The sequence below is a fragment of the Manacus vitellinus genome, unplaced genomic scaffold (assembly GCF_001715985.3).
Source record: "Manacus vitellinus isolate BGI_N305 unplaced genomic scaffold, ASM171598v3 scaffold_25_pilon, whole genome shotgun sequence".
In the NCBI taxonomy this organism is placed as follows: domain Eukaryota; kingdom Metazoa; phylum Chordata; class Aves; order Passeriformes; family Pipridae; genus Manacus; species Manacus vitellinus.
In genome coordinates, this window is record NW_021939882.1 from 5,526,766 (window position 1) to 5,548,191 (window position 21,426).

The 21,426-nt window shown below is 43.0% G+C and overlaps 1 protein-coding gene across 1 annotated transcript in view; it reads right to left on the reverse strand.

Annotated features, from left to right (window-relative positions):
- Nucleotides 1–21,426, reverse strand: part of NR3C1 (nuclear receptor subfamily 3 group C member 1) — a 64,702-nt gene that overhangs the window by 6,609 nt on the left and 36,667 nt on the right. The window contains exons 3-7 of the mRNA XM_008927926.3: nucleotides 18,862–19,025; nucleotides 14,825–14,941; nucleotides 9,905–10,183; nucleotides 7,251–7,395; nucleotides 1,493–1,623 (exon numbers count right to left, since the gene is read on the reverse strand). Of these exons, the coding sequence (XP_008926174.1) occupies nucleotides 1,493–1,623; nucleotides 7,251–7,395; nucleotides 9,905–10,183; nucleotides 14,825–14,941; nucleotides 18,862–19,025 (836 nt within the window). The remainder of the gene's footprint in view (nucleotides 1–1,492; nucleotides 1,624–7,250; nucleotides 7,396–9,904; nucleotides 10,184–14,824; nucleotides 14,942–18,861; nucleotides 19,026–21,426) is intronic.

Consider the following 21,426-nt stretch of genomic DNA (forward strand, 5'->3'; position numbering starts at 1 on the left):
CTTGGAAAACTTAACACAGAAACACAATAAACCAATTAAAATTGCAAAGTCGTGGATTAAAGAGCTATACAAATTTTAGCCATTCAATTTGCAGAAGTTCCACAATGTACCACTTACACAATGTATGTACTCAACAAAATATGAAGATATATTGTCTTTCACCGTAAATCGAATGGAGAGGCCTCTCTGGGCAGCACCAGCGCCTGCCTGGCCTGGCTCCTGAATGGGCTGAATTCTGCCAGTGCTGCCTTGTCACCACTTCTGCCATGGAAATTTCTCTAAGGAAATTTCCAATTCCTGTAAGGAAAGTTGGCCTACACCACACCCAAAACACTCAAGGAATTTCTGGGAGAGATTTCAGAATCAACCAGAAAATGTTCTAAATCTGCAGCTTTGGGGAAGTTTTAAGTTCCTACAAAGCCCATGGCTGTGAGAGGCTGAAAGTTTCCTGTGAAAAGAGCCCTTGTCCCAGTTCTGGGCTTGGCAGTGAGGCTGTGGCAGGTCTTGCCAGGCTGATGGGGCACTGGGCCCTGAGGGAATGGGCCATGGCAGCCCAGTGCCCCTGCCCACACCCATCACTCACTGCCCTGCAATGTGAACAGTGCTGGGGTGCACATTCCTCCTGCTCCTATCAGGGAAAACCCCAAAGGGAACGAAGTTCTCATTTCTTTGTAAGAATTAATGCTGTTATTTACTGGAAATATTAAAGTTACGGAATGTTTACACCCTCTCTGTAATAAACTGTTTAAACTTAATAATATTTACTTTTCATCCTGTTCAAGGTCCCTTCCAACCCAAACCATCCGATGAAGATGATGAAGTGCTACGCTGAAAAATCTTGACTTGCACTGCTGCTCTTGCTACTTTCAGAGCACGCTGGCACCTGTCACTGCACTGAACTAAAACCAATCTGACAAGCAGAAGCAGGAGCATGTCAGCAGCTCCCTCGGCCCCGTGGGACTGCGGGAATCGCCATGATGGTCGTGGGATGGGATTTCCCAGGACACAGAGGCACAGGCTTTCCTGGTGTGAGGCGAGGTGCCCAGCTCACACCCACACCCAGCACACACACACGCTCCTTGCTGGGTGAGTCCCTGGACTGCAGCCAAGCCAGCCAAGCTGAGATCCTCAGGGAGCTACAGCCCCAAAGAGCACAGAGAAAACAAAGTCATTGGGTAACAGTGATGTCAACAGAGGGGAAAAATAACACTGTAAAAGTTATTTACATACAGTAACCAATATTACTTATGTTGTCTCATGTTAGTTTATTTCTGTATATTCTGAAAGGACTATTGTGACACCACATTTGACCTTTCATGCAGTACAGACAGAATTTTACTAAGCTGTGACTTAACTCCAGCATATCTTACTGAAAGATAAAAATCATCATGCAGCATATTATATAAATCTATCTTACAGTATTTATTGCAAATCCACCACATACTTTTGTAGATATAAATGCCAAAAGCTGGGAATTGAGCTGTTCACCTACTTGTAGAGAGGAGAAGCAATGTCTTCATGCAGAGATACTCCTCATAGGAGACTTGAAGCCGTGAGAGCTCTCGGGCGACCATAAGCATGTGTTTGCATTGTTCATACATACATGGGAGATTCATCCTCTGCCTGAGGAATAAAAGCATACAAATTAGTGACATGTCCAGGTATCTGAGAGTTCTACATCTCTGGGTTTCCAGGCTGCACTCAGAGCAGCGGGGGGTGCAGAGGCAGACGACAAGCTGTACGTGAGCCATCGCACAGCGAAATGACGCTCCCTTTTCTTGTGAGCCCACTGAGGTGATTGCCTTGGTTACACAGACAGACACCGGCCCAGCACTGCGGAACGAGGCAGCCTGACGTGCTGAATCCCAGCGCCACAAAGGGAGCCTGTCTCTACCAAGGACCGGCAGCAAGCTCCGTTATCAACAGACGTCAGCACAAACTCGACATAGAAATCGAGTTCATTCACTGTGCGACAGAGCTCTCCAAGCCTGGCAGTCCCAAAGTGTTTCATCTTTCTAAGGAATGATGGTGTGCTATGCTAGAGATGAGATTCCTCTAATTCTTTCAGTACTTTTGCAAAGTGCACCTGATTTAACACATACTTCTTCACTACTGACAGCAGCAACTTTCTGTAACTTCTCAATTTCTTACACTTGTATCCTCTCACGTTCATAAAGCGATGACTAGCACTGCAATTAAATGTCATTACCTTTGTAGTCTAATAATCAAGTTTCTAACCATAAATGGAAAGTCATGTTGACAACCAAAGGAAAATTTTGGAATCAGAATAATACATTATGTTTTCATATACTCTTTTTGGGTTTTTTCCCTGTTTCAATGAAACCTTGCATCAAGATGGGAACTCTTCCTTTTATTTAGTAGTACCTCATCTGACATAACAATCCCCTTTTACAGTTGGGTACTGTGAATATTGCTGGATTAGTTTTGGGTGGGAAACGAAGAACAGATTAATTCTGAAGAGTGCACAACAGATTTATGCTTTTCCATGTTTTTGTTTTGGTAAAGGCAGGCAAAATAATCTGTTTCCCATGCAGTGAGTACACAATCTCTCTGCAGTGATGTCAGCACTTTATTTTTCATTAACGATGTGTCACCTTTCCTAAGTCATCACCTATTCAATATTAAAATCTACACACAGACAAAATGGGATCCCTGTGAAAGTTAGAAGTAAGATTTGGTTATGAAACTACAGTTCCTTAAAGCTGATCAGTTTTCTGTTCTCCCTTCCTTAGCCCTGCAGGAGGAGTATGTGATGCACCCTCACAAGCATCTTAAAAAACCCTGACTGGAAAGAAGAACCACACCTTTCTCAAGATGGAAAAAACAGAGAATAATAGGAATTCCAAGGGGGTTTGAAAGACAGAAATACAAGCTATGAAACAGTATTAAACTAGAACAAGCACAAGTGTAAAACCCCACTGCTTCCAAATGGAGCTGTTGGACAATTCCTTCTGAGTGGAACAGGACACTGCCCTGTACCTACAGCCACAGTCTGTGGGCTCACACATGAACCCAGAAACACTGGATTTACATTACATTCCATAATCAAGGAGTAGCAGCACAAATATAAAGTGCACACAAGGTAAAGCTGCATGAAACAGGAGTAAGTGCAATGCTGGGCTGTGGGATGTTTCTCAGGGCACTTGACACAAAGCCACCATCTGGCTGCTTGGCAAATGCTGTCCTGACCCCTCTGGGCTGTATCAAAGGGCATCTCAGAGATTTCAAATTGAGTAATTTAAACACATTCTCTGACAGGGCTCAGCAGTTTTCCTCACGTAAAACTATGCCCATTTCTGGGCAGAAGGTTAAAATAAACATTATGAAATGGGTCAGCCTGTCATTTGTTTCTGTCTGCTGTAAATTCAACCATATCCACAAGGCTGAGAATCCATAGGAAGACACACAAACTCTGGGCAGTACCAGGGCTATGCAAACTGTAGTTCCCAAAAAATGAGAGCAGGCACAGCCCCCTCCCTTCAGCGAGGTCTGAGCACACAGATGAGCTCTGCCCTGTGCCCTAGAGGCTGCGGATCTGGCTGTGTCAGAGCACGAGGAGGCTGATTCACTGCCTCATCCTAAATGCTGGCAGATGCTCTGGGAAGAGGTCCCAGCCATTCCCATCTCAGATCTCCTGGCCAGGGCACATCAGATGATCTCAGCTGCCACAGGGAACCTGCCCGGGGACAGGGCTCAGGTCACGGACACAGACTCGGAGAAGGGCAGGGCTCAGGGCTCTCTCCCTGCCTGCCCAGGATCCTGGTTCCCCTCCCTGCACAGGCCATTTACCATCTCCATGGATTAATTTACCCACAAATAGACCAGATGTAACACTTCAACTCAATGCTATATTTAGTTAATTAAAATAGACATTGTACTCAGTGAGGACACCACAAGTGCCGCCTTCTTAGCTGAAACTACCCACAGAAACATGCTGGCTCTCAAGCAGAACTTTGGGATACTCAGGACCAGCAATCCCAGGGAAGCTGCACCCCATGGCAGTTCAGGAGCTGCTGAGCTCGGATTGAGCCACAGGAGCTCCCCAGGGACACTGGCAGGGCCGCAGCAGCTGAAGGCTTCTGCAATTACTGCCAGGCACATAAAAAGACTCAAAGAGGTGACTGGCAGCATTTGATCACTGTGAAGGCATCCTGCTGTAATGACTGCACATTTGAGTCCACCCTGAATCACCCCCTTGCTCTGTTAAGTATCCAATACCCCTCTGCTTTAGGGACCAGCTTCTCAAGGGGCACTGGTGGTGTTCCAGCTCAGCCCAGATCACAGAACACATGGATATACGTGTGCTTGCTCTGGGGGACGTGTGTGGATGATAAAAGCACGTGATGAGTTTTCAACACTGCTGTGAGTCACTCAGTTCAGTCAAGTCTGTGAAAGACTAAAAACCCAGTAAACAGGACGCTGGTGTTCTGAACACCAGATGACACTGATTCCACAGAAGGAGTTACAAAAGAACCTTGGGGAAAAAATCTGGGGAATAAGAGAACTGACAAAACATTGCTTATAAAACTGTAATCACTGTTATTTTTCTAATCAAATACATCAATACAGCTATTCTGTATGGCAGATGAGATTGGAAGGACAAACAAGACCATGGAAGTGACCTCACACCTCAAAGCAAGGAGCTATGATGATGAACATGTAACTGGAGTCGAAATCCCAAGACCCAGAACTTCCAGGAACTTCTTTCTCAAGCTGGGCAGCACTTCAATGGTATTTGCTACTTGATGAACACAACTGTGCACTGTCACTGTGCTCACTGTAATTTCGGGCACATTGTGACATACCCAGAGGCCAAAAGCTGATCCAGTACCAGTGCCCGTTCCAGCAGGGCATGTTTTGAATCACAGACTGAGGAAACAGTTATACAATACTGCAAAATCACAGGTTTAAACCATTTTCAAGTACTAAATAATGGCCTGAAGCCTAAGATTTATTCAGTTGCCACACGTTTCAACAACTGAGTTCTGTGTTTTGTGTGTGAACACATATATTATCAGCTAGGATAGATATACCTCCATTAAAAAATAAATAAATTACAGGAGTACAGACATAAAAGTGAAATATTCAACACATATTCAATTTTTAGGAGAAGACTGAGCAAATGGTTAAGTTGCCATCCTAAGATTTAAGAAGAACAGAATTTAATCCTCTTTCCCACCACAGACTGCATGAGCTACTCGATCTTGCTACTCCATGTAAGTAAACTGTAACTACACAGGATGATACTGGCCAGGGTTGGTACAATGATAAATGCATGAAAGACTGATGCTGTTCAGATGCTTGAGCGGATACATGAAGTTAAAGAAAGTCTAATTAATTCCATAAAAAAATCAATCTCAAAAAAGTATTCTGCAGTTAGGTCCAACTGAACTACTGTTTCATTGGAGACCCTTCCAAGAGGGGAGTTTCTCTTCCTGAAGCGGAAGACACTGAATTGCACCAAATGTGAGGACAAGGCTTTAAAGTTCAGAAACTGAAAGAAACCCAAAAATTAAACCAGAAGTAACTGCACTTCTCTGCAACCACGGAAGTAATTCTGCATGCTCTGGTTTCTGTTATCCCCCTGTTCCATTGTCAGATACCAACTATTACTGAATCTATCCTATGTGGCCACATTTGATCATTCAAATCCAAGGGCATTTTTTTTCTTGCAGTAAAATCCAGGTGCATTTTTGCTTAATTGCCCATGATGCCTCTCCTGTCCTGCTCAACATGCCAGCCCCAGGTGCCCCTCCAGCTTTCCCTGCTCCGGAACCTTCTCACGACTCCTGCAGCGGTTTTATTGTTAGTCAGTGTTTGTCACACTGAGCTCCGAGGTGGCTCTTTTATTGAGGGATGGGACATAAAAAGTTACGACCAGAGAGTTTTATGGAGAACCTGTAGCCCACTGGAGAAGAAACTGCAGTTCTCTCAGTCAATGTGTTTTATTGAAAACAAATGTCATTGTGATCTACAATTTATGCACCAAACTGTAACTGGAAGGAATTTAAGAATTACTGTTTGCTATAACAGGGTTACCCTTGCAGCTTTGTGTTTTTCAAGAATATCAACACCTGGCTGTGAAGATCTGTGGTTTTGAGCCACTGATAAAACAGCAGGAAATCTCTGATGTAAGGCAAAGTAGATGTTGCTACACTTAGTGACATCAATTATTTCAATTCCACCACACAGAGATTATTCTGCTCCAGAGACACATTCTAAGCACTTTAATAAACATAAGTACACACATGGGCCCTCACCTGCCATCTCCTCCACACCTTTTTTCTGAAGTTATTATAAGGCAATGATTACAGTTTATAGAAGTCTGAATAAATATTTACACAGGGAAAAAAAAAAAAGGGAATAAATAAACATGACAAAGGAATGTAAATGGCTGATCCCACAGAAAATGTAACAACTATTATGTTTTTTTTAAAACACGGCAAATATTTGGGAGATCTGATTCTGAAGTGCAACAGAACCAAAAATACTGTGACTCTGTCAAAACATGCCAATTGTATTGCCTCCACTGCAAGGTCATGAAACAAGAGACATGAATTAGATGCAATCACTTCAACAATCCCAAATTCCCTCTTTCCCTCCCCTCTACAGTACAGTTGCTGCACAACACAAATTTGGAAAAATACAAGGATAATGATGTGTGGTGCAAGAAAAAAATACGTCCAAATATTCCACCAAATTCAACTTTGCTTGAAAATTGATAACAAAGTTCAACAAGAAAATATAAATCAGGAAGGCTGTTCCACTTGTAACCTTGTTTTTTCAGCCCTACTTTAATCAGGCTCAGAAAGAAATGTTTAAGGAATTGGGAACTCTGGGAAACTGGTAGGACCATATTGCCACTTTTATACACTAAACAGACAGAACATTATGCAATTTGCCAAAATTTTCTCTCCATCCCTAACATATTTTTAGCTCTGACTGTGTTGGCTCTGATAACATGAATGATTCCAGTGAATGGTGCTGGAACAGTCACAATATGGAACATTTAAGCACAAACACCTCCCACAAAAACTCCTGGATATAAATACACTTAATATCTCAATTACCTTTCTTTCATTTGACTTAGTTAAAAACCCTAAGCAAGCTCCTGAAAGAAAAACAAGTTGCAAATGACAGGCAGATCTGGGATCTCTGCAATGATTTGTTACCCAGTGATTCACCCCTTGAGTGCAAACCCCAGAAACGCTGTGGCAGGTCTTACTCACTCGTTAATGATCAGATCCGGTGCAAAGCACAGGAGATTGCCATTGGATTGCTTGTAGGATCTCCAGCCTAAAGCAAAAGCCATTAGGAACATCCAGGAGTACTGCAGAAGGGTCATTTGGTCATCCAGGTGCAAATTTCGGAAACCTAGAAAAATAAAAAATTGAGGGGGGGTGGTGTCAGTTGTGAAAAAAAAAAAAGAAAGGACAAAAAACTTGCATGACTTGGAAAAGGGCCAGGGTTATGAGCAGCACAACTGCTGTGCTATCAGTGCATAGGCACTACAGGGAGTAAAAGGGGATGTAATATTTAAAAGTCATAATATATGGTATGTGCTTATCTGGAACTGATGGTCAGTCAGATAGATCACAAAAGGCAACAACTGTATTTCATATACACTATAATTCACTGGGCTGCCTTCCAAAAATAACAGGGTTTGCTACTTTTCACAAGAGCAGTCCACCAGACAATAAATGGCTTAATGTAAAATTTTGTTCTTATTCCACAACAACTGTACACAGAACTTAGAAAATAAGTACTGCATTAGTTACCAGCATTAACTGCTTCTGATCTCATATGCAGCATTAACACAGCCAAGTGAATAAGGAGGAAATGGGTAGAATCTGACAACTGGTCCCTCAAACAGTCTGAAAATGCTGGCAGCTCTGGATTTACAACACTAGTTCCTATCAGATCCTGCCCACATTTAGCAGGAATCTATCGTGCCACACTGAATCATTATTAGAGCCTGAATTCAAGTTGATTTTATCTAATTTTATTAAGCATCTGACATCTAAAGAGCTCAGAACATCTAAAAAGCTGCTTCCTGAAGATGTGCCAACAGCCAGCAGCCAGGAGATGAATACAGAACAAACTTGGTTTGTCTGACAGCTTCAAACACAGCTCCTGGCTTTGGAGACAGCAGGAACAACCAGGTACTGCTTCAAAAATATGAAGGGTTTCGAAGTGATTCCAGTCTCATGGGGTCAAACCTTGAATCTGTGCTCAAACCCTCCTCAGGAAAAGGTTATTTTGAAATCCCAGCGAAAGGATTTGGCAAGGAATGCTGGCGTGCTGTCAGCATGGCTGATGGGCTACAACCAGGAGCAGGATATACAATTAAATACTCATGAGGAACCACCTCAGCAAACAAAAGAAAGGAGATAACAATGATAAGAACAGTTGCTATTAATGTAGTTATTAAAGAGAAGACTGGCATTTCCATTGAGAGCATATGCTCTAACCTGAAGGGTTTGGCTAATTAGGGAAACCGTTCAACAGAGACGATGAACACAGAAGTGTTTTATAAAATGGAATCTAAATTTGGATTTGGGAATACCAGATGGTCTCCCAAAGACCTGTCCCAGAAGGAAGTGCGTGCATGTGAATCTCTCCTAGAGCAGACTGAGCTAATCCCGTGTAACTTCCCAGTGTGAACAGCCCTGACACAGAATCACCGAAGTTGGAAAAGAACTCCAAGGGCATCGAGTCCAACTTGTGACCAATCACCACTAGAACAACTAGAACACACACAAACCTCTCCAGTCACATATCTGCTGGACACAGATATATTTGAGTTTTCCAGCCTTTCTTTCTCACTGTTAATTTATTTCCTCTGCTCAAAGAGGCACTATTATGATTCATAAATCTCATTATCAGACTCTTTTTCCTTTTTTCTTTTTTTTTGGCAGACCTGTTCTGTGATGTTATTTTTGGGCAACACATGCGTCATGGAGGTGTTTCTGCCAGCGTTTCTGAGAACAGGTAGGTAACAGTACTGACACGACTGAGAGAGAGATAAACACTGGTCTTTGTTCTGTAGGAATAAACAGATCTTCAGCTACCCTTGGCCCTGGTCTCTCCCAAGACAGATGCCATGTGTTATGTCCTAGGCTGAGATCTGACATCACTTCTTCCGTGTCTAACTGTGTCTTCAGGTGGGAGCCAAAATAGCAACAAACCACCCCCGTTCCCCAGGGAAGAGTCAGTTTAACTGTGCTGCTACGGAGCTGGGGAGAAAATGAACACCTTGACTTCCACCCTGGAATTCGACAGTCAAACACCTATTCCCAAGAAAAGTCAAGAAAAAACTGCAGATACAGTGAAGGGGAGTGAAAAAAGAACCATCCATGAACGCAGACTCAGAGAAGCAGCACAGCAGTGCCAGTCTGTAAAAGTTAAGAGGGCTTGCTAAAAATATTCAAGAAATAATTATTTATTGCCCAGAGAAGCTGTGGCTGCCCCATCCCTGGAAGTGTTCAAGGCCAGGTTGGATGAGGCTTGGAGCAACCTGGGATAGTGAAAGGTGTCCCTGCCCACAGCAGGGCATGGAGTTTTAAGGTCCCTCCTAACTCAGTTCTGTGAGTCTGTGACTCTAAAAGGTGGAGATAGAGCTAATAAAAATAGTTCTCTATATTACTTTTAAAATGAACACTAAGATCCACTGGTCAAAATGTTCAAGTAAAATGAGCTCATCTGCAGTAAATACATTTCTGCATCTGCATTTTTTTCTACTTTTCTACTCCAGAAGTACTTGAGGCATGAACAAGCCCAGTTATGACTAAAACTTCATCTGTACAGCTCTGAAGGAAAACAAACACGGAGTTTAAGTACAATAAGAAGACTGCACTCAGCAATTAACATATTTGTGTGTTACCTGGGATTGCCTTCGCCCACTTGACTGCAGCCACCACCTGCCGCCCTCCCAGCATGTTGAGGGTGGAGAGGATCCTCCAGCTGGAGTCGGGCAGGGTGCTGTCGTATCCCGAGTACAGCACCTCGGGCTCGATCACCTCCAGCAGCGACACCAGCGTCGGCGTCAGCTGCGGCAGCGACGCGGGGACGATGCTCTTGTTCCCGGATGCCTCGGGAGCGTCCCGTGTTCCCGTGGCACTTCCCTGCTGCAGTCCTTTGATCTTCTTCTTTGTTTTGCGAGCTAGGAAAGTTTGGGTAAGTCACAGGTGAGATGATGGAAAGTGACCGTGCCGCGATAAAAATGCAGCAGAGGAAGCGCTGCTTCCCTCCTCCCTGCAGCTGGGACCAGGCCACTGAAACCTTCACAGCATTTGTGTATAAAGTAAATAATTTCACATGAATTCTAATTAAGCCTCCACTGAAAGTAAGTTTGCTTTACATTTTAATAAAAGTCACATTTATGTTACTGTTTCCAACTGTTCAATAATGTCCGCAGGTACCTTACAAGGCTGATCCTAAAATACAAGGCCAAATCCTACCACTGGAAATATGTGCAGGACTTTAAAAGTTCCTGAAGATATTAAGTATAGGAACCAGGAAAAAGAAAGGAAAAAGTATATTTAATGGGTAAGGAATTACTGGATCTCTTGAGCCAGGGAAAACAGGGGTTTTTTTTTGAAAATGCTGGGCAGGAGGAGCTTTTCCTCTTGCCAGTTTCTCCTGCATATAAATCACTGCTGCGTAATTAAACCATAAAAACCATTCGCCAAATAAATAAAACATCACACAGAGATGTTAACTGTAAACTACAAAAACTTGGAGCAACAATTTTATTAGCATCTTGTCCATAATGGAGTCTCCTGCTTGGCTCTGGCTCTCCTGGATGGAGGCAGCCACACAGAACATGCTATTTAACGGAGACCAAATGAAACCAGTTCTTTCCCTGGGTGCCTCAGTTAATTAATTGATTTCTGCTCTGGAACTTCTGAGATAAATCAGTAGCCCATAAAAGCATCACGTAATGTGGTTTCACATTCAAAGTTCCTCCTGACCCATTCAGAATCTCTCAGCATCCAAAATGCACCAACCCTGCAGTGTAACAACACATGAAACTCCCTCCTGGACCCACTGACTGTGACATGGCCTTCAGAAACCAAATGCTAACCACAAGGAATTCTCTACAGATCTTGTATAAATTCCATTTTCCCAAATATTTGTAGACTGGCCACATGTGCCAAACCTGCTGTGGGGGAACAGCAACAGTTATTTCCTTGGAGCAAAGAGCTTTTTGTTATTGTCTTAATTTTGAAATGGCTGCTCCAAAATCCTTTCCACATTCTGGTGTTTTTTGCCCCATTATCCATGTTCTGAAGAGCAAATGAGCTGCTTTGACTTATATTTAGAAGCACATGCCTTCAGCTTCCTGCAGACACCTGGATGGAGTATTTCCAGCCCAGAAAGCCTAATAAAATTATAATCAAAATAAATAGATCTGATAAGGCAAATTATTATGCAAGAATTTTTATTAGGCTGTGTTACTAGTCTTGACTTAGATATATAGCTGTAACTCAGAAAAAAAAAGGTTGAGATAATGTATTTCTGTATAATTTATTTTCAAATATAAAAAGACCACTAATTTAACCCCAGCTCCTTAGGGCACGTTACAGGAGATAACCCCCACAGATAAACTCAGCATGGAGAGAAAAGCATCCAAAATTTTCTGTTAAAAACAAACAAAACCCTCCCAACCTCCTACAGTCTGGCATCCACCCAGGCTGCACAGGCTTCCTATTCCCTGCCCCGTGGGCAGATGGTCCTGCACCTGAGCCAGGTGGGCAATGGACCTGCCACCACCACCCCAGACAGCCAGGCACTTCCCTGCTAAACTGGGATTTATAACAAGCCCACTGCAGTTAGAGCAGGGCAGGGAATGGGATTAGAAAAAAGAAACGATCCTTCAAAAATCTGAAATAAATTCCAAGTGAAGACTGCAGAAAAAACTCATAAATTGCCAAGTTTAGCTGTAAAAAGCAGCATGAAAAGCCAAAAAAATTATGAGACAACTTTTTACAGGCATAAAACCTAACAATAAATCTTTTCTTCCAACACATCACAAAGAGAAAGGGTGCCAAGGAACACCAATTAACGGTGGGAGCGGAAATGAGAACTCAAGGAAATAAAGGCTGGAGTACAAAATATCATTATTCTGCTGTGTAAATCTCTGGTACCTGCAGCTTCGTAGTTTGATTTTTTTTCCAGGCCCCTATGCCCAAAAAAACATGGAAAAGAAAAAAGAAAGTTCTAGAAAAGGGTGATAAGCAGAGCCAAAGGGATGACTTGATGATCTTGGAGGTCTTTTTCAACCTTACTGACTCTATGATAAAAAAAGGCCGATAGGAAATTAGCAAGTAATATTTTACTAGGGTAGAAGGAGCCATTTTCATCTCAGGACAGGAGCAGGTCAGAATTCTTTTATTCATTTTAAAATAATTACTCTTCTACACAATACCTAACAGTGCAATCCACTGTAGGTATTAGAAACTGAGATACCCAAAATGTGCTGGGGCAGGTTCATAGAAGAAGTCCAGCAGCACATTAGGTGAGTGCAAGGGGCCAAAGGACTGACAGGCTGGATATTGGGATCTCTTTTGATCACTCACTGGTTTGCTATAACCATTATTTATGCACTGAGGATGCAGCAGGGGATTTGTCAAAAAGAAATTACTGTCTAAAAAGTATGCAAATTTAATTCTCTTTTAAACAACAGTAATTTCTGAACTGTGACCCTAAAATAGACAAGATAAAAGAAACTGCTTCTTAAGTCTCTGCTGCACTTTATGCTGCCTCCCCACTTGCTTTTCTGCACGACCTATTCCCCATCTGTTCAGATCTGTCCCATAAATCCTTGTTTTAGGGTGTTTTTCACCCTTTCACACTACTCCAAGTTCTTCCATTTTTGTGTTGCTGAGTTTCAAGACTCCTTTTCCCTCTCAGACATAAAAACTTCACCCCCCCGCCTTCTCCAGCAACTTATATAACAATCTCCATCCTCCAAAACCTCACTATTCTCTAGGATTCTCTGTGCCAAAATTGAGACAAACTACACTGGAAGGCCTCCAACCTACATGCAGAGAAGTGGCAAATATCCGATGTCATTCCATTTGATTTTCTTTGCTGCAGAGGGGTCACTCAACATGTCAAGGCTAGGCTGGACAGGGCTTGGAGCAACTGGAAGTGTCCCTGCCCATGGCAGGGAGTAGAACTGGATGAGCTTTAAGTCCCTCCCAACCCAAACCATTCTGTGATTCTCTGATTCTGTGTCCTGGAGCCTGACACAGCGATATTGGTGTCTACTTAAACTGATGCAGGAAGGGAAAGGTTTACTATGAGAGTACTATATCTTAGTATCAGAACACTATATCTAATAAAGAGAAAAATTAGAAACAAGCCTTAAACCAAAACTCATTCTTTTCCACCTCAAAGCAAAAACTCTGGGGTTTTGCATCATTTAAACTGTCTTCAGTCTTTGCTGTTCCCTGTCCTTGCTCCCGGCCACACCAGCCCCAGCAGGGCAGTGACCTGTCCCGAGTGGGTACCCAGAGTAGGCTCTGATCTCTGAAGTGTAAGGTCCAGCCCAATGGGAGAGCCCAAAACCTAAATCCAGCTCCTTGGAGACACTCACTGATGACTTCATGTGCTTTAGCGATTTATTTTAGAAGCCACTATTGTAGATCTTGGCTGTACCTTCCCATCCTGCACACGGATCATGGTAACACCTCAACAAACAGAGCAGCAACATCCCTTCCTCCAGCAAATCTCCATCCCGAAGGAGAGGATGTGCCTGTAAGTGGGTCACAGAGCATTTCAGACCCTCAGCTTTGTTCCCTCTGCTCTGAAGGAAGGGGCAGGTAGAAGCACCTGCAGCACAGAAAACCTTCTGCTGTGTCCTGCTGAAGGAGGTTGGAAGCAGAGGAGGAAGAAAGGACGTGCTAACATGGACTCCAGTATGTGCTTCATCTATCTCTTTAACTTAATTCACCACTTACATCTTACCAAAGGATATTATCACTGACTGAAATGGAATTCTGTTCATCCTTGGGAGCTGACAAATATCTTTTTGACATTTTCATTTTATCTGACAATTTTCATTATACAAGTACCACACGGATAACTGTGTTAGGAAGTACTGTGTTAATCTCTGCTGCTCAGGGAAAAATAGCAAGCATAAAATGTAGTTGACACTAATAAAAGTGTTTTATCCCATTTTACAACTGCTGCTAAATCCTTAGTTGACATGGCCTTCAGATTCTCATAAGCCATTGAGGACTCAGCAGAGAATAACTATGTACTGGTACGTTAAATTTATTTACTTAACTGACCTTTTCTAGAGAGATTTTGACAGGTATTGAGGAAGAATCCACAGCATCAACAAAAATACTTCCATTTTCTTCAGTTTGAAGATATAATCCCCACTTCTGCCCCTCTCCTCTGTGATTTCAGTGTCAAGTCACTCTCTCGAGTGAGGATGGGCAGACAGCATGTCTCCCTACAGGTGTTTAATTTCCCTCCAGGTGTTCCCCAAGAACTCTCCTGTCTCAGATTCCATGAAAAAGCAACGAGATATATATGTGCTGACAGGAACAAAAAATAACCCTAGCTTGTGTGTATGACTCACTTCTACTGAACACACCGACAGACAGAGCAACTGAGCACAGACAGGAGAAATAGCACAATAACCTCCTGCCTCTCATTAAAATGCTCATGAAATGCAGCCAGTTGCTTTTAACATATTAAAGTGCTGCTCCAATCATTGCTTCATAAGCAGCCTGGCCTTTATTGGGTAGGATTCCAACCCAAAGCAGGGATGTGGACACATGGTTACCTTCAAGGTTCATGCCAGCCTGCAGACATTTCCGGTAGCGACACGCCGGGCAGTTTTTCCTCCGGATTTTGTCAATAATGCAGTCGTTCCTCCCAGCACACAGGTAGTTGTGCTGCCCTGTGTGCACAAAACCAAAACAACCATAAGCTCCCCGAGTAGATCAGTAGCTGAAGCCATTCATCCTTTCAGTCATTAGGGGTCTGGAGACGATGTAAGACCTTTACCTACTGCACTGCATGTCTTGCAAAAATATCAATATACATCTGATTTCATGTATCCAAACAGATTTCTCATAATTGGACCCTGAAGCCAATAAATTTAGTTCAAAATCCTATTTTTAATTTGTTAGTATCAGGCAACTTCTATTTTTAAAACTGTTTTTCCCTTACATTTACTAAATCTTTCTTCAACAGCAGGTTTCCCATTTCTCTAAATAGTTTGACAAGAGATACAAATAACATTCACAAACACATCTTGAGAATACACTTGGAAAGATTTCTACAGAGAACAGACACAGCTTCATCAGTTTGAAAGTCATGAAACTTTCTCCTTGTTTAACTTTGCAGCCTGACCCAGACAAACCAAGTTCTCTGACATTTTTCCGGATTCACAGATTTAAAGTGACCCTAAAAACACAACTTGAACTACAGAAATTAAGTAACTATTTCTTAGCTGTTAAGAGCATGGCACCAGAAGAGTATACATTCTTAGTTATTTGAATTATATGACCAAATTCCTCAATATAACTTATTAAGGGAAAGGTATTACTAAAGGATAGATCCTTCTCCCAGAGAGGGATCAGGAAATATGTTTCTTCAGAGGGCAGAAAGCTGCAGCCTGGGCTTTTACACCACATTGCAAAGTTGTGACAGTACAATATTGTGAGAAACATATTTTCCAAATACAGAGCTATTAACAACGGAGTTCAAGAGTCTTCTCACAGTAAAACAGCCTGGGTAAGGAATTTGTTTCAAGTCAGCTGTGAAAATTATGGGCACGCAGAGTCCATTCCTATGGCTTTGGTCAAACATATCCCATGAAGTGTTTCACGTTGATATTCCAAGGAAGCTCTGAACATTTTTCTGAATGAACTCTCACACCTCTTCTGTTTGGGGAAGAGGAGCCTTCCTGACCCTTGTGTAATCTGTGTTTAATCAACTTAGACAACAGATCCAGGACTCACCATTCTGTTTGCCATTAGCACCCTAATACATATAAACAAATATATCTGTACACACACATGAAATATAAACTGATGACAATTTGTCAGCACTGCAGAGGAGTAGAGACCACAATTCCCTGTCTCTCAAAGATGTTTGATGAGACCACAGTTTCACCCAACAATACAGATACTTCAGGTGAAGATTTTCCTGAGCAGTTGTTCCATTTTATTCCGAACAAAGGGGCTCCTCTCCATGAAGGTTTAGTTTCTTCTGTTCACTTCTCACCTATTCTTGCCTTTTCTGGGGGCAAGCTACACTATTTCTTTGACTTACATTATATTAAAGCCTTCTTGCCACGTGAATATCTCGTGGGAAAATGAAGGGAAATTGATCTCCATGCCTGAGTGCTGCCCAGAGGACGTGCCAAAGGAACTCGCTTTGGTTCTCTTCATTGCTCAAAACCCAAAGATACTTCAAAAATACTCTGGTAAAAACCAGCAGTGAGCCAATGGAGATGTTTCCAAGGGGATTTGGGGCACACTGGGGCATTTTACAGAGCGGTTGGCTATTCCACAATGTCGCACTGCCTGCAGCAGCCGTCGGTGTTGGGGGCTCTGATGCTCTATGGCACTGAACGACTCCTTGCTCATTTGAGCACATCAGCCCTATAAAAAGGGTAGAAATTGCAGACAAAGGACTTTGGAAGATGGAATTAAAACTGCTGACGAACAGGGCTAATGTGGAGCACAGCAGGAAGGAGAGGTGTTGGGGGAATCTGCAGTGGAGGGAGGTGTGAGGATCTGCTCCAAGGCGAGGAAGCGGACGTGGGAGGAGCAGTGAAAATCCAGGTTGGTGTATTGGGATAACATGTTGGGAGGTGAACAGGGCTGGTTCTGCGACAGGAGAAACTCGATCACGAGGGCTCTAGACTCTGAAACACCATGAAAATCAGAGCTAAAACAAGATCTCTGGCCTCTCTGGGTTCCTGAAGGCCTGTTTGTGTGAAGAACTGTGCATAAATATACAGTTGCTGTCCCACCTTCATCCTCCCTCTTCTCTAGTTCTATTCTTTGCTGAAAGGAATATACTTTCCATGGACTTTCTAGACACTGACACTTTCAGTTTCTGTGATTATTTCTGTCACAGTCCACAGGCCTGGAGACAAAGGTGGAAAAAAGGGCTTTGGCTAAAGGCTGGATAACCAGTGTGCAGAGTCAGCTTGATCTGAATACTAACAGGTGCCTGGCAGCTACTAATAAAAAGGATATTGCAGAAACAAATTCCTTTCACATGTGTTCCTAATAAAAAAAATGCCTATAAAAGACAAGAGCAAATTATTTGTTCCTTAAAGTAAAGACTAAGACTAACAGATCCTGGAAGGGCTCCTGAAAATATCCATGATATCTCATGGAATGATTAAGGGCGCTTAATCCTTCCCGCTATGGTCCAGTTCACAAGGTGGTAACCAGTAAAAGGTCCGACTCTATGATCTTGGAGGGCTTTTCCAACCTAAACGATTCTGTGATCCTGTGAGGATAATTTGTGGAACAATAAAAATGGAAGCAGAGTAAGCCTTGAGGATCTAATTGCCATTTTTCAGCCACAAGCTTGCTTACATTTTATACCAATACAGTTGATATATGATGAGTCAGGTTGCATCACTGATCAGAAGGAATCACTGCGTTGCTTCTTTCCTGTATCAATACTTTTCTGATTTATTTAAGCTTGAGAATAGGCAAAACCATGGCTATGCCACATATCCAGCTGCCATATAATATATCTCCTGAGGGATCTCCAGTGACCTGATTTTAATCAAAGGTACAGATGATTATTTGCCTTAAATAAAGTGCTTTGCACTTGAGCTCCCATTGCCTCGTTATACTTCAGAACAGCTTCAGCTCCCCCAGGGCCGACACCCCTCCCCTTGTGACAGGCAAAAACTGTCATGTGAACTTGACTTTTCCGATCCCTCTGAGAGCTCCCCAGAGCTCCCCATGGCATCCACTGAGCTGGGAACTGGGGAAAAGTGCTGCTTCTAAAGACTGAATAATGTCTTGTCTTTATCAAACAGCCTTCTCTCTTTTCCAGACATCCCAGATAACCAAAATGTCAGCACAAAATGAGTCTGGTGCACGAGGAAGGCACAAGACATGAAACCCTGGAGGGTGTAACTAATAATGACGTTCTTATTCAGAACTCGGGAATCACCATCCTTTAAGAGACACTGGGAATATGCTCCAACTTAACTGCATCTGATATTGAAGCCAGGAGTCACACCCTGAGGTACAGCCTAGTCTGTTACAAAATAGCTACTGATGCAGCCCCAAAATCACTGAGCCCTTATTCACATTTAGTTTTCTATCATCTCTAGTTTCTACATTGATTTTCTCCCTGTGATTAGTCAGAAATCTTAATCCTCCAAAACCACACACGTCCCTGTTACCCAGATACCTGCAACTCACACAGGGACATGGATGCAGTTCAACCAACAGTGCTTACAAGAAAACCTGCAAAATACCACAACCTCACACACAACAGATTTACCAATCTTCTATACAAATCAGCTAACCTTCAAATGAAAAATCACAAACTTTACAAATGCACACAGACAAATATCTGTATAAAAATGGGACAAATAAACAAAAACAACAGTGAAAGAACATGAAACAGACAAAAGCCAAGACAACAATAAATCCTTTTACATGGAGTGAATGGGAGCATTTTATCAGTGTGAATGGAATCCACGCTTCAGATAATGCACCATTATCAATGTGATTTACTATGACAAGATCAGTGATCTAATGGTTTGAACGTGGATGATACGTGCAGGGATTTCACATCTTTAAACAGCAAACTCATCAAAGCATGGCCTACCTTCCACTGCCCTTTTGAAGAACACTTTGCAGCTGCCACATGTCAGAACACCGTAATGGCACCCGGAGGCCTCGTCGGAGCACACCAGACAGAGCTTGGGAGGTGGTCCCGTAGTTGCTGAGGTTGTGGATGGAGAGGAGCTTACATCTGATCTCATTCCAGGGCTGAAACAAAGCAGAAAAGTACTTCATTAAGATCTATGGGATAGAGGCAAACACAACGTTGGTACCTGCAGAAATGGCTTGTCCTCACCCTCCAGTGGGACAGTTCTGCACACAAAGTGCACCAGACTCTGAATGAGTTAAACAAGAAATTATGTAAAACCTCAGGAAAACTGTATGGATTTTTCATGGCCTATTTGGCTGGGTCAAGATTCCTTCCCTTACACATTTCTGAAGCCAAGTTTCTTGCACAATTATCCCAGCCTTTAAAATTGACTCTTAAAACACGTTCTTACTCCATCTTGTTTCCATTACTGTCACATTCCCTGCAGTCTGCATAAGGGCTCCGCTTCCAGCACCATCACTGAGTTTTCTACTGGGATCCTGTTATGCAAGAAGCTGTGCAAGTTGGGCCATATACTGATAAATATTCACAGTAACAAGTGATCGCTTCACCCCAGCAATTTAGGAGAAGAATATATATACATTCCTAACATCAGGGCCTGGTTTTCCAATGTACACACAGCCCAGCTACAAACGAAGGGTTAGTTTGTTAAGAAAAAAAATAAATCCCCATTAGAACAACAAACATTCCACCGTAATCACCCTGGAGCTGCTCCTAATCCTCAGGGCTGAGCCAGCAGTGCTGGGCCAGAGTTCAGAGGTTGATCTTATGGAGCTACAGCCCTAACCACAGCACTGCCCGAGGGAGGCTGCCCCACACCTCCTGTAAAGCCCAGCTTGTTGAGTTTATCCACCTCAAAGTGAGGAAGAACTTCTTTCCATGGAGGGTGGCAAAGCACTGGAACAGCTGCCTAGGGAAGGAGTGGAGTCTCCCTCTCTGGAGGCATTCCAAACCCACCTGGACACATTCCTGTGTCACCTGCCCCAGGTGACCCTGCCTTGGCAGGGCTGTTGGTCTGGATAATCTCCAGAGGTCCCTTCCAACCCCAGCCATTCTGTGATTCTGTCATTTCCAACAGAGTTTTAAACTCCTAAAATGCAATTTCTATACCGTCTGCTTCACTTAAAATGCTTTTCACAGAAAATCCTGTTCCCCAGGGTTCCAGCCACTCTCCAGATGAAGCTAGAAAAATGACACTTTTTTAAAGACTTTGGTGCCTTTCCTTGGAAACTCTCCAGACCATCCACGTTCCCCAGTGTGGGCTTAACATTTGTATGTGGGCTAGCTTTTGCATGGAAAATTCCTTTTCCTCTCCTCAAGAAAGTCTGACCAGATTTGGTCACACATTTCAAAAACCCCACAGATCTCAAACATTCATGCAAACCTTAAATTCCAGCCCAAATTAGAACACTTCAACACCTGGGGGGCTTTGCTTTTGAAAAGGTCCATGTGTCCCATCCCCACAGTACCTGAGAAATGGCCCATCTAGCAATTTAAAGGACTTTGCCATCTTGTTTGTTCTTTCCAAGAGGGATTTAGGCAATAAAAAGACAAGGAAAAGGAATGCTCCCACTCAAATACAGAGGGATCAAAGTCAAACCAGAATAAACGTGTCAATGAAGTCCTCACTTTGACAAAAATGGAACCAGAGGGCAGAGAAAAGTGAAAATTACTTGGGTTAGGGGAAAAACTGTGAGAGCACTGGCAGGCAAAGACCTAGGGTACATACAGATCCCCCTAAAAAACAGTGTCTGAGCTGGGGGAGGAGCTGAGCTGTGTCTCAGCTGAGTAGAAAAGAAAACACTGGACAGGGACACAGCAACAGCTCCAATATCCTAGAAGAGCAGTGGGAAGAAGAGAGCAGGACAAGAGTGGTGCAAAGGCCTCAACAGGAAAGGTTGGCAGTGGGAATAAAGGAGAATGAGTGAGCCTTGAGGAAAAAGGGAAGAAAAAGGCCTCCCTTTTCCCAAAGGAAAGAAGGCTTCTTTCCAGAACTTGGAATGGAGCTCAGATCTGTCACATTGTTCCTCTGCATTCAGAAAATATTTGTGGAATGCTGCAGCACTTCTCCTCTATTACTCTACCAAGAGGCTGACAACCACCATCAGCATGTCTGTCAGCTCACTGATGGACTGTATCCCTGTTTATGAGCCATGGGATGGCGTTGCTGGGTTTTCCAATTAATTTGTCTTCTTTTAAAGAACAGAAAGACCTAATAAAACCCTACGGTTGCACAATCCAACCCTCAGCATCCAAGCCATGGTGGAATGTAATTCAACCCAGTTCCCTCTATTTGATGTCCTTACAAACATGCATCTTTAATTACACACTCATCCTGATTTGTACCCAGCACGTCTGCCTTCCTCAAGTGCAGAGACCTCTAGGAATGAACACTGTAAGGATGGAGGTTTGCTTTCTTTCACGTGATACATACACTTACTTGCTTCTTTCGTGTGTTTCCTCCCCCCCACCACTTACTGATCCATTTGGAAAAAGGAA